This window comes from Corvus kubaryi, unplaced genomic scaffold (assembly GCF_017639235.1).
Source record: "Corvus kubaryi isolate FWS band 111438036 unplaced genomic scaffold, C.kubaryi_AGA036_p1.0 37385, whole genome shotgun sequence".
In the NCBI taxonomy this organism is placed as follows: Eukaryota; Metazoa; Chordata; class Aves; order Passeriformes; family Corvidae; genus Corvus; species Corvus kubaryi.
This window is the reverse complement of record NW_024581127.1, coordinates 31,733,318-31,747,735: the sequence shown is the minus strand read 5'-3', so window position 1 is coordinate 31,747,735 and position 14,418 is coordinate 31,733,318. Positions and strand designations below refer to the sequence as shown.

At 38.8% G+C, this 14,418-nt stretch overlaps 1 protein-coding gene across 8 annotated transcripts in view; it reads left to right on the top strand.

The window, feature by feature from the left end:
- Nucleotides 1-14,418, top strand: part of FAM135B (family with sequence similarity 135 member B) — a 271,697-nt gene that overhangs the window by 218,666 nt on the left and 38,613 nt on the right. For all 8 annotated transcript variants that reach the window (XM_042036041.1, XM_042036040.1, XM_042036042.1 and 5 more), the window contains one exon: nucleotides 508-634. In XM_042036041.1, coding sequence (XP_041891975.1) covers nucleotides 508-634 — 127 coding nt within the window. The remainder of the gene's footprint in view (nucleotides 1-507; nucleotides 635-14,418) is intronic.

Below are 14,418 nucleotides of genomic sequence, written 5' to 3'. Positions count from 1 at the left end.
AGTGAGAAATGGGAACCAAACTTCCAATCTATAATAATAAGTTTAGGATAAGCTAAAAAAGATACTGGTAGTTAGGAGAGATCATGCACAACTCAGAGAGGAAGGGTGATGTGGTTAAAGCCAGAGAGAAAGATGTTGCATCCATCAAGGTGCAAGCTGATGAGAATGTGATCCCTGTGGATAGATGGAAAGGTTGTGTTGGTGAGATGTTTTGCTGGAAAAAGATCTGTAAGACAGCAGAGAAAGGAGTGAGTGAAAGATAACACTAAAACCACTGGACTGAATGCCTAGAAAACAAACTTCATCCACATTGCTTGAGCTACTGCACACAGGATAATGATCATTTTCAAGGAAAATATTAATTTACAGTGCAACTTGAAAGAAACAAAAGCAAAACCCGCCAAAATTGTAAATCTTTTCTAAGCAAGGAAATTATACTGGGACAACAATGATTCTTCCCTAACAATGCTGCTCTGATTACTTTTTTCTTAATTTTTCTCCTTATAGTTTCGCTCGTCCGGGGAAAGGTTCATGGCTTGGTAAAGGCAACCTGGAGGCGGGACCAGACCAGTCCAGTATGTCATTAGAAAATCTAGTGTTTGGAGCTGGCTACTGCAAACCCACTTCTTCAGAGGTAAGGAGGATGAGAAATGATGTCTTCAATTCGATCACACAAAGTGTCCACATTATCTGTGGAGAACATGTAATGGTTTTATATTTCCTGTAGAGGGATTTTGTTGGAAGAAAAACCCTTCAAACATTTCTGCATGAACCACCTGACACTTGGGCACACAATTCCTGGGTGTTCAGCCCCCACCTGCATGGACCATTTCACGGTTCAAGATGTATGGATATATCCCCCCACTGACAGTGACACTTTTAAGAGGGGATTCACCTGAGTAGGTGTCTGCTGTAAGGTGAAGTTAATTATTCAGGAAAAGGTCCTGGCTTTTGGGTCTGATGTGTGACAGTCAGAGGACATGAGTCATTATTAAGGATGTTGTGAAAGAAGGTTTTGTGTCCAGAGTATTGTGCATGTAGGTGGAAGGGTGTTACAACGCCTTACTCATGGCAGGTCCCACAGTTAGTGTGTGCCGTTGATCTTGCTGCTTACCACAGGTAAAAAGGAGAGCTCTTGGTGCAATTTTTGGTAGAAAGTTGTTTGTTTTAAAAATAATGATTAATTGTTTTTTGTGGTTTGTTCTTTTTTAAAATTACTTTTTAATTTCTTTAAGTGCTAGATTTGGAATGTTTGGGGTTTTTTTTCTTTTTCGTCAAAAATGTTTCCTCAGATCTAGAAACTCACCCCGGAATATTGCAACCATTAACCTGTTAAGAAACTGTGATTCAAGGCTTCTGATTAACATGCTGCCCTCAGCTTCCCTCAACATTTCCTGTCAAAGCTTTTCTGTATAAACATTAAAAATATGCAAGCCTAGAGCTCCTGGTGCAGAGGAACTACCAGGGAATTAACGAGGGCTGAGAGAAAGTTTGGCCTGAGGCTGCTATCCAGTGTATGCTTTTGGCAAACAAACTGACCTCAACCTCTGCCTCTCTGGTAGACAGTCACATCATAGACATTTAAATAGCTGTTTGTATTTTAGACTAATCTCTGTACATCTCTGTACAGCACATGATAGAGGCTTCTTTGAAGAGTGGTGCCTATTTTCATTATCCTCTGGACAAGTCTCTGTTGTAAGAAGAGAGATGGAAAGGCAAGCTCTCCACTCCCATTTTTGCTTTTAGTCTCCATGGAAAAATCTTAGTCTGTTGTAATTAGAAAAAACCTTGTTTCCTTCCCATATTTTTCCCTTAGATGGAAACCCTTTCTTCTACCTATCTCTGTAATTTTTTTTTTTTTTTTTAAATTTTAATGATGGTATAATTTTGATGAGTTTACCTTGACTGGAAGCCAGGTGCTCACCAAGCCATTCTATCATTCCCCTCCTCAACAGGACAAGGTGCGATAGAGAAAAATTGTGGGTAAAGACAGAGTAAGTTTAATGTGCAGAAGCAAAGAAAAACAAATGATTTATTCTCTCCTTCCCATCAGCAGGTGATGTCCAGTCACTTCCTGGGAAGTGGGGCTTTGGTATGTATAGTGGTTTCTCTGGAAGACAAAAGTTGTAATAGTGAATTCTCCCTCTTCTCCTCCTTTTTCTTAGCTTTTATTGCTCAGCAGATATCCTATGGTATGGAATATCCCTTTGGTCAGTTTGGTTCAGCTGGCCTGGTTGTGACCCCTGCCAGGATCTTGCCCCACCCTACTAATGGGGGAATATTGGAGAGACAGCACTGGTACTGTGCCAGCTCTGCTCAACAGGAGCCAAAACACTGAGGTGTCACCAACACCTTTGTAGCCACCAACACCAAGCACAGAACTGTGAGGGCAGCCATGGGGAAAGTTAACTCCATCCCAGTCAGAACCAATACAATTATTATTATTATCCAAGCAGGTGACCTATGAAATACCAAAAAAACCTGCTCTACCAAGAACTGGCTTTAGCACACTGCTGCCCTGCAGTCATCAGAATGCCACACACCAAACCATCATAAATATAATGCTGCACAGTCCACATGGCCAGATGTGCATTCGTTCAGCTTCAGAAACCTCCATAAGTCATGACATCTGTTCTTGAGCTGAGTGTTTTAATTTAATAGACTCTGATGGTGTTTTTGCTATGCATGCTGTATGATAATGAGAAAAGGCTATTTCTCTTGGCTTAACATAAAAAAATAAAAATTCAGAGCTAGAAAATAAACAGTTGTGGGTGTAGACCTAACTCCAAGCAAAGGCCATGTGACTGACTGCTGGTTTATATGGGAGTTTATATCAAACCATAAAGGATTGAAGGAAGAGGAGTAGTATTAGTTCTTACTGTGCTGCAGTACTTGGCACTGAGTCAAGTTTTTCCCTTTAAAACTTGCAGATACTATTCCAGGTTGTTCGAATGTGTTTGTTAAACTTCCATTGGTTTGGAGAATTTTGCATCATTGCCAGTGGGCATGAGAATGGATCCTACCCTTTTCAATAAATAAAAAAAAAAAACCCCAGAACCTGCAGACCTCTCTGATTACATATATTTATTTTTGTTTGGACCTTGCCTACTGCATGTCTGAATTAGTAACTGTTGAATACCAGAACTCAAAATATACCACACATATTTCTGTTTGTAAACTGTTCTGATTTGATGAAACTGGCTAAAGCTAGGGTGGAACATTAATAGATCTGGTCTTCCAAGGCTGACAAAGCTTCACTGGGAGGCAGGACATGGGAAAATCAATTTTATAGGGACATTGGTTAGTTCCTTTTTATGTCATAAACTGCCATGAAACACTTAGTGTAGGTCTATCCTGTTTTTAATTTTGTTTAGTTCTGTTTTCATCTGCTTCTACATTTCATGTGCATTTCTGTGTTTTCCTTGATCTAAGAAGTCTCCAGGCTTAGCTCTTAAAATGCACCTCCTGGGCAAGTGCCTTCTGTTTAGTATCTTTTCTAGGGAACCAAATTTGATTATTCAGTTTACTGTAAGACTGCAAACAGTCAAGACTTTTCTTGTTTTAGCTTTAGCTATTGTGAGTAAACCAAAAAGAACTTTTTTTTCCCCTGACAGCTGCAGATAGATTATTTTTCCAGAATACTTCCCAAACTATTACAAATGAGCAGAAGTTTGTAAAGGGTAGGAACTCTAAATGATTCCTATTGCATCCTTTTCCTCAGGTCTAGGCATAAAACCCAAGGAAAGTACTAGTTTGTGGTGTCTGAAGCACTTAATAACTCCACAATTTATTCAGTTTTATAGGTTTGGTATAAATCCTACAAAGTCAAGAAGCAGATTGTCTCACAAAAGTAAATTTTGTCCTCACTAGTGTCATCATATGCAACAGATGGATTAGTGGCACGGTGTTCTGGGTTTATGTGCCAAGGTTTTTGGTACCAGAGGGGGATGGAACCAGGGGAGGCTTCTGTGAGAGGAAGGAAGAACCTTCCCCTATACAGACAGGGAAAATTCCAGCTGGCTCCAAGGTGGACCCACTGCTGGCCAAAGCTGAGACCATCAGCGATGATTGTAGAACTTCTGTGATATTTAAAAAAAATAAAAACAACTGTCCAGCAGCTGTGAGTGAGAAAATGGGAAACAAACAACTATTCAGGCACCAAAGTCAGTGAAACAGGAAGAAAAGAGGTGCTCCAGGTGCCAGAGCAGATTTCCCTTCAGCCTGTGATAAAGACCCTGGTGACAAAGCCCTGGAGAGCCACATGCCAGAGCAGGTGGCTGTGCCTGGGAGGAAATGGCTTTAGATTTGTTCTTATATCTCATTCTACTCTATTTAATTGGTAATAAATTATACTAATTTCCCCAAGTAGAATCTGTTTTGTCCATGACAGTTGGTAAGTGATCTCCCTGTCCTTGCCTTGTCTCTTGAGCTTCTTGTTGTATTTTTCTGTGTTATTGAAGAAGGGGAGTGGCTTGGTGGGCACCTGATGGCCAACAAAGGTCAGTCCTTTTCTGAACCGTACATGGTTCAGAAAAGATTTGAACACAGTAGAGTAGTGGCTGGATTTACAGTAGTCTTAAACCCCAAGAAAAGCCAGAATTGTGCTGAAATATGATGATAAAACTACCAAGTTACGTTTTCCAGACATCTCTTGAATACAAAGTAGAAGACTCCTACCTTGATATATCATATATAGATAATGCTTCCCATTTCCCCTCTTTTTTCCTGATAGAACTTGGATGCATCAGAGAGTTAATGCTCTTTTTAGGCCCACAAGTTGACTGTGGAAGTGCTCATCTAGTTTATGTCACTGGTTTGCTTTTTCCTTACTGAAAAACAATTGACTGCCTTAATTTCTAAAGATAGTCTGCATCAATCAGCTCTTCTTTCCACTTCCTGACCTAATCTTCTGTGTTTGGGTTGCTGAGGTGCCAGTGCTTAATGACACATCCTGAAGGCTTCTCGTTCTGCACTTCTGACTTCTCACTGTGGAGACTAATTAAATGCCAGCAGCTTTGGATTGTACATGTGCATTTTCCCTAAATCTCCCCAAGTGGCTTCTGGACATCACTGACACTTTCCTCATCTCCTGGCTTAGCAGAGTAGTTATAATAATTAATCCTATTTAAACCTTGTTTGTTTGGGGTTTTTTAAAGTTTTCCTGTCTCTTCCCATTCCTCTACCTAGCAAACAGAGATCTTCCCTTTCTTCTTTCCTCCTTCTTCCCTCTCTAATATTTTCTCTCTATCTATACTGCACTTTTCCTTTCAAGCACAATTAAGACAACAAAGATATTTATTATTGAAAGAAGATATTTTTTGTGTAAAAATAAAAGATAAATATGAAGGAACAAAAGGCCAGATAAATATGAAGGAACAAAATTTTGTGGTCAACAAACTAGAAGAGAATAATCTACAGAATAATAAAATCTACTAAATAATAAGAAGTGCTAGGACTTCCTCAAGTTCTCTTTAGCCCATAACCTATAGGGAATATATATCACAGTAGATGTGTTCAAAATAGGATCATATCTACTGCAGTCTTGGGAGATCCCAGTGGGATGAAACAGCCTCATGAGCTGTGTGTGACTGGTTTCCCTTCAGGGACCCTGAATTCCCCTTTGTGTCTGCTAAATTGCTTTTCTATGTGAAGAAGTTCAAGGGTTTGTTTGGGATGTACAAGGCCTGTATCTCAACTCCACACTGACTCTTTCAGGTGATCTCAACAGCCCTAAGAGCTGGGTACTGGAAAGCTTCAGCAGCTTTATTTATATAAAATAAAATAAAATAAAATAAAATAAAATAAAATAAAATAATATATTCCTTGCAGATCTGAAAATTGAATGGTCACTTACACTTCAGGATTTCTGTGCCTTATCCAGTAGCATAAACCTCCTCTGTATCCACTGTTGTCAGGCTGGCTTAATGTCTTTGTAATATTGTGCATCACATGCCTGCTGTGTTATAATCAAGTTGAATCAATGACATACTGAGGATTATTAATAAACTGTACTCACAGTAATCTTATTTTCATTTGGCTAGCAGTTGCACTACAGATAAATTGACTTCTAAGTAATCAGATTGATTAATCATATGATTTCTCATTAATAAGGCACTGGTGTTTGATGAGAGGTGTTCTTCTTTTATCTAGCATTGATGTAGCAATCTCAAAAGACATGAGGTTTATGCCTGGCATAACACAAGAACCAGGAGTGTTATTCAAATAAAATTTTGTTGATGCTAAGAGTTCTTTTCCACAGACAGTTTGCTAATATTTTCATCTTTTCAGCAACATATGCAAAAGCCAGGCTGTTCTAGCCTAGCACCCAAACATTATTCAAACCCACATTTTTATGTCTCATAGCAGTCATCTGTGGTTTAGTCTTCTTTTCTTCTTATAGTTATGGTTCTTTGGCCAAATAGTTAACCTTTTCAGCTCTTGAAGTAGGAAGACCCTGGATCATCTCAGTTCATTGGAGCATGGGGCTAATAACCCCAAGGTTGTGGGTTTGATCCCTGTACAGGCCACTCACTTAAAAGTTCAACTTGATGATCCTTGTGGGTCCCTTCCATCTCAGAATATCCTTTGATTCTGTGGTGATTGTGCATCAGAGAAGAGCCCACGTAGGCTCCATTGTGGGAATTGTAATGTGTAATATGATTCTGTGGTTCTAAGACAGGTGATACATATTATTTATGTTTTTTAAACCAATTTTTTAAAAATCCCAGTATTTAAATAGCTTTTACTTATAATTGTTCAATGTAGCTAATCCAGACTGCAGAAGTGTCGTTTACATCAGAATTTCATCTGGAATTGTTAATTTTACATGGAAATGCCTTTAGTTTTCATCTCGGACTTCTCTGCTCCGGTGTGAGTGTGTAATGGCAAAGACTTCTTCTGTGTGTAAGCATGTGTTGTAATGGGTGGTTTTAAAAGATTCCTTGGGTGTCTTGCTGGTGCAAATGATGATTAGCCGTGATTGGGACTCCAGCAGATGTCCAACACATAATTATTCTGAAATAGGAAGAGAGCTGATATACTGCTCTTTATAAGGTACAGTGACAAGTATCTTTAATCAGTATGTTCAGGGCACCATTTGTTATAATTACTGATGAAGTCTTTAATCTTTGGTTGCCTGAAGATAAATGGCTGATCTCTAGAAAGAACAAAATGATTTCCTAGCTGTAGCAGAAAACATGTAACTAATACTGTGACAGTAACTGGTTTCCTTAATCACTGGAATATTTCTTTTCTGTGGTTCTAGCTTTTTGATGCGACATATGCAGAGTATAGCAAAGCAATGATCTGAATTTTTATAGAGTTCAAAGCTGAGATTAATTTGGGTTTAGGCCCTGAAATATGGTGGTGAAAAAGCCTTGCAATGTTTTTGCTATGGATCTTCAATGCAAATGTTATGAAAATAACTGGAGATTCTTGTGAGACTCCAGACAGGAGGGTGATGGAGACTTGTTCTGGAGAAAATCCTTGGGAATTGCTCATATTGGACTGATAATTTATTCCTTTTGTTAAGCAATAGAATTTGAATAGGAAGTTACTCTTGTCATACATTTTTTTTTGCTGTCTTTCTGCATTGTTTATGTATTGGAAAGAATCAGATTGCTGCATTCTTTTTCCTAATCTCTCCTAGACTTATATAACTGAAAGGATTTTTATTATGGCTAATTTAGAGAGTTGTGAGTAGTGTGGTAAAAGGCAGACTAAGCATGGAGGATTTATTTCTCTTTCACAACTACTATTACACTTATATACTGAAGAATTTATTTGGCTTCCCTCACCGTAATTTCTCACTTTGTCTGAATCCATTTATGTGGTTTGTACAGTCATTCACTTGGCTGACATTCTTTCAATTCAAGGTTTTCCTTTCTGGAGATTTCAGCATTGATTTTTCAATAATTTTAGAGGAAGGGGCTTGGATGATACCTTTTTCTTTTTTTCTCTGTTCCCTGTAGTTAAGTGCAGGAGCAGCAGGAACAGACTTTTTACTCCTCGCTTCAGGAATTAGACTTGGCTGCTCTTTACCTTTTGAAAGAGCACTTTATGATTCGCTTTTTCTTTCTTAGTTTTTTTTCCACTGATACTTTGCTTAAAAACCATGTTCATATCCCTTAGGAACACTAATCCCTAGCTCCTAAGGAACAATAATTCCCACTGACTGATGATGAGAGTTCCTGAAGGGAGACCAAATCAACTCTCACAGCTTCTGAGCTGACGGCCTTTCCAGCACGAGTGGAGATGCCAACAACAGCAGAGTTGAGATCCATCATCTGAAAGCCAACCCTTTGCTACTGGCAAGTGTCCCAGACAGCAGCTCAGAGACTGGGGAATGAGAAAAAAAGATTCCCTCTTTTTCCAACTACTTTGTTTCCACTTGTTTTGTGGAAACAAATCTCCAAGTGACAGAAAAAGCCTACACGTCTGTTCACAGCTATCCTGTCAGTCGTAATGACCCAAGAAACAGCTTCACAGCTGATAAGAATTATAAGTCTTGGTGCAGTGCTAGGGAGGAACACTTAGAAGTGCAGCCCCAGCAATATCAGTTTGTGCAAAACCAACTGACCCCACTCAAATGGTCTCGTATTCTCTCCAAGGATCAGACAAGATTCAGCAGTCTGACAATCAGAAAAGAGTGGACTAAGAGAAAGAGATGGGTCAGTGTGTTATAATTTGCAAAAGCATTGCCAGACAGAGGTCAATAGCATTAGACAAAAGTTTTGCCAACAAAGCACTTTTTTGTAGCTTTATGGCAAAATGAGAATAATTTTAGAAGCTCTTCAGGACAAGAATAACTTCTTCTGAAGATGACATGACTTAATCACATATCCAGAATCTATATTCAAGTGTTGTGATGAGTGCCAGAAAAAAAAGATATTTGGATCAAAATTGGATAATGCTTCAAGGAAGCTCTTTGCATAACCAGGAAAAGTGTGTGAATATTCATGCAGTTACACATATGTGCAATTACACATACTTGGGTGAGAATATAGATCTAAGGATTGATTTAGGGTAAGCCAGACACAGTCAGAGGCAAATGAGCTTACACTACTTCTTTGACTGGCATAAACCTTGAGAAATCAAGCTTCTAGTCAGCCTAGTTTTACAATAGTATTTTACTCTACTGTTCCCAGCTTCACAGTATGGTATTCAAATAGGGTCTGATGTATTGTTAATATCTGTGCACTCAGTCACTGCATGATCCCAGGTTAGCTGGGTGTGTCATGAAATGTGAAGGAGCTGCAGTATTGTTGGTCTTTTGCGTCTGGTTGCTAGCAAATCAGATAAGGCCAAGTCAGATAAGCCTCTTCCCATCACTTTTCTTCTTTATCTTCTTCAGAGACTCATAGAATGGTTTGGATTGGAAGAACCTTTAAACATCTAGTCCAAACCCCCTGCAATGAGCAGGGACACCATCAACAACATCAGGTTACTCAGAGCCCTGTCAAACCTGGCCTTGAGTGTTTCCAGGAATGGTTCATTTACCAGGTCTCAGGGCAATCTGGCCCAGCATCTCAGCACCCTCATCACAAAAAATGTCACCCTTATATCTAGTCTGAATCTACCCTCTTTTAGTTTTAAACCGTTACCTCTTGTCCTATCTCAACAGGCCCTGCTGAAAAGTCTGTCCCCATATTTCTTTTCTTATAAGTTGTCCTTACCTATTGAAAGGCTGCTATAAAGTCTCCCAAAATATTCCCAAACTCTTTCCAAGGGCTGGATAAAACCATAAAGTTTCTTGAAGGCACCATATATCTACTCTTTGATGACCCAAGGCAAAATTGCCATCTCACAGGTTTTCGTTAGGCCTAGATGCAATCTGCAATGTCTCTGCTGGAATTAGGTCTTCCTGGCATTGGCAGACAGAGTTGGCTGATGAGAAGCAGGGGTGAAAGGCTGAACAGGACAGCGGGGCACCCCCAAGGCAATGTTAAATAATGTTCATGTAGGCGGTAAAGCTCTGGATCTGCTCTAGATATTGTGTTTCTTTTGTAAACAAATACAGTTCAACTCTCCAGAGCTGTCAATCAGTCTCTTTCTCTGCTACTGAACTCATTAGAAGTATTTTATTTAAAACCATAAAATTATGGCCTGCAGAATAAATGGTAAGCTACCCAGAGCTCATGAAATTTTATTGTCTTTGAGTGTAAATTACTTGAGGGCTGGTATATGTGCTATGCATAATACAGGAGGTATCTATGGGGCTGTGAAAATGAACCTGTGAAGATGTAATAGTTATGCAAATTTATACAGTTCCAGCTATTCAGAAGTTCCCTATTTTGTTGCACTAAATTATAACATATCAATGTAATTGCTTAAAGTAACATACCCAGGAAATATTCTTATTAGCCATTATTTCAGTCTCAGTGTTAGAACAGAAACTGTGGATTTCTGCAGTGATAAAAAGGACTGTATATTATTTTATCATTGGCTTTTCCATTTGATGTATGTTTGCATGCATGTGAAAGACCTATAAATGATTCATTGCCTGAGAGTGTCATAAGTGAAGACTTCAGGAATGTGGCATAATCACAGGATTAGACATTGAGCTCTTTCCTGGCAGCAAAAGGCATAGAAACCACATCCCCCACATCAAACAAACCAATCCAGCATTACAGCACCTGGGCCAAAGAGGAGCAATTTTTGTGCAGACCAATTTTTTGCAAGAAGGAAGGTACCTTTAAGCCCAGCTGTAAATTATTTTTCTGGGAGTGATTCTGGGGTTGAAATAAAATAATACTGATTAAAAACAGGTTTTGAAACATTTCTAAAAGAAAAATCGAATGGATCTCATTGGGTCACTTCAATTACCTGAGTGGTGGGACTCTCTGAGCTGCAGAATTATCTTCAGCAAAATAAGTAGGGAAGTAATGGAAATTGATTTGACTTGGTTTTACAACAGACCTTGGAATATATTATTGAGACAGATTTTCTGTTGATTATTTTTCACAAAACAATAATGGACAAAATTCAGGTAACCTGAAAAATAGCACATTTGGACCCAATAAAAGGATTCGTTTTCTCCCCATTTCTGTAGACCACGAGAGAGCTGGGATAACACGTTGCTGGAAGGCGCTTCTGTGAACTTTGTAGGATTTGACACAATCGTGCAAAATGACAGCACTGACAATTCCTGCAGTCCTTGTTCTGAAAGGATGGGAACTGTGAGGGCTGTGATATAAACCAATATTTGGGTAATTTGAAGAAGACTTTGCTTGAAGGCATTCAGTTTCTGAAGCTGTCAGGGCTGAGGCTTTTATTTTGCTCTCTTTGTTTACCTGTCTCCTCCATGAGTATCAAATACTTGACTGTGATTGCCTGCAAAACACAAGACTTGTTGGATTTCTCTTCTGATCTGGTTTGACAAAGACTATACAAGTCAAATTCTTTTACTCACGTCTCTGGGGAAAAATGAGAAGTCAATCACGAACCAAGTAGAAAGTCTGGGATATACAGGAGCATTTACAAATAATAATAAAAAATAACAGTCCTGTCAATAGGGACATGATTTCTTTTCACTTGCATATGAATCATAGGAACCTACTTGGTAACACTTGTGGCTGTGTAACAGACTGAAGGAAACAATAAAATCAGAACTCTGCCTTGGTAACGAAATGTCAAACTGCTTAAAAAATGAGCTCATAAAGGTTAAAGTAATTTGTCACTGTCAAAAGACAGTTAAATATTTCCTCTTTAGCCATTGTTTGACATTGTTGCTAATGTTTAAATTTGCCAAGATGAGGAAAAGATCAGAAATAGTGTTGAGATTGTTTTATATTTTATCTCCATTTTTTTGTGAAGACAAAGGTAATTAATCAACATGCAGCAACTTCTCTGATTATAGACATTTCAACAGTGAATTCTGGGCAAAGCTCTCAATAAATTGATTTCAGTGGGCATGGTTGGCACCGTTATCTCTTCCCTCCTGTGAGATGCTCTGTGATCAAGAATCAAAATAATCCACTAGGAACATATTTTTAGATCTTACCTATAATTTCAGAAGTCAAGCCAGGGATAGCAAAATGACAAGATTCAGTGATCTTGGCCACCTGCTGTAGTAGCCTGGAAAGCAAACAGTGCAATTCATAAACATCCTGCTAATAGGCAGGAGTATCAAAAATCCCAAGGAGCTCATGTCTATACCCTTGTTATTAAAATAATTCACAGTTCTTGGTTTCTTGATGGCACCATGCCATGCTGCAAGACAATAGATGTATGTTCCCCACAAATAATACCAGTGAGTGTTGATAAAAGCAAAGGCTCAGCCTGTCAGATTGATGTGGAATGTAGTCAAATAGACTTTTTTTAATGTACATGGCCTCTTTGAATTTTAGGTTTTCCCAGAAAAGGAAACATATCCTATTTTTTTATTGTATTTCTATGATGCATGAATAGTGGTCCCCAGATTTTGCTTGTGGCAGCATCTAACTCGTAAAGGTCTTTTCTACAAAATGTGAACAGAAAATGAGGAACTCGACCTCATTTAAGTGAGACTTACTTTTTATCATCTCTTTAGTATCCCTTCTGCACTTTTCTTGCATCTGGTTCTTTTTTTATTCCTTTCTTTGGACAGGAGGATCTCTGTCTTTGCCTTTGATTCTTTCTTTCTGCACAAATGGTGCTTCAGTGTTTGAAGTAAACAATTCTTCCTCCATACATGGACATATTTGTAGCTGAGAAAATTTTATCTTAAATTTTATTTTAAGAGAGTAGCAGGATGTCAAGTGGTTTGATTTTTGGCTTAAAATGGCAGCTTTGTGTGCTGTTGTCTCAAGGTCTTCACACAACTCAAGCACAGTCTGTTGGGAAATTTCAAGTGGCCCCAGATAAGTTTTCATTTTCATGACCTGCTGCATAAACAGAGCGAGATTGGCCGCCATAGGGACATTTCATTAATGAGACTGTTCAGTAAATCCTGTGCTTAGGGGCAGGATATGAGTCAGGATAACCCTAACCTGTCTGAGTCCAGTGATAATATTGTACTTTGGAAAAAGAACTCATCAAATATTTGATCACTTTGATATTCAATTTTGAGGCAGTTCCTGTCAACATTTTGGAAAGGTAAAAAAGAACCCAAATTTCAGAAAGCCCATGTGGAATATCAGTGGAACAATTACAGTGAGACTTGGCTTATTTCTAGAATCTTACCGATGTGTAGAGAATGCAGTGTCAGCCTGGTTCTCCTCCTGTATATTGTAGCCCACTGAAATGCCATTTTCCTAGCAAGAGAGAAACCCAAAACACTGTGGTCAGAGACAGGAAGGAGTGGTGTGACTGCTGAGTTCAGTCCACCACCTCTGTGAGAAACTGAAATAGGCATATACTATAATAGGTTGGAATATGTTTTCCATATGAACATCCTCTCTGCATCCTACTCCTTACTGTTCCCCACATTAAGTAATTGCTATGGCATCCTGTGCTATGTAACATGACTCAGCACATGGCAATTTGTCTAACTTTGCAGTGTACAGGTGAGTTTAAGGTATGATTTAATTTGTATCTGTAGCTCATTAAGAGGTTGTAAAAGGTTTGTTGTGGTGCTTAAGTGACAAGTCTTGAAATATGAAGTCACAATGACTAGATAGCTTGTAACTGCTAAGAAAAAGGTCTTGAAAAAAAAAGGAAAAAAGCCAAAAGAAGGGTGTTTCATTTCACTTTGAAGAAGGAAATACTTCTTAAGCTGACTTAACATGTTCTGTTTTACCCCGTTTGGGCACTGAACTGCAAAATCAATTATTCCTGTAGCTCTTTTCATACGTGAACAGAGATCCAAGCCTGAAGTCACTTTCTTTCTGGCAGTGACTGTCAGTACATAATAGACCCTGGCATTTCTAAATAGGAAACTGCAGTCGTTGTTGCTTTTATTAAATGAAGAGCATGTCAGAGTGACCATTTGCTTCGGGTCTGTGCTTCAGAGGGCAACACAGAGCCAAGTAGTTTGGTACATGCAGTGTGATAGAAGTTCACTGTGTTTAATAGCATATTCTGCCAAACACCATGAGAGAAATGGAACCTGCAAGAGAACTGAGTTTAATTTGTTTGTTAGGGCCAAACCAGCCCACATGCATTGGCAAAGTACCTTCAGCTGGCTCATGTGTCAGCTGTGGCCGTTCTCTCTTGTAAGGACAAGATGAGGCCTTCACATCCCTGCACACCACTTCTATCTCAGGTTCCTTCAGCTCCTATTTTTTCCCTAAGAGGATTTCCAAGTTCACATTAGACCCAAAAATACATGCTCTGGGACTGATTGTCAGCTTCTTGGAGTCAGCAATTACTGCTGATTGAAGAATCCAGATCATCATATCTGAAACATTTCTCCTCTCTGAGGGAAGAAAATACCTATTTGAATTCAGGATGCTCCACATTTATTTTTCTCTGTTCAAAACTGTGTGAAATATTATTTTA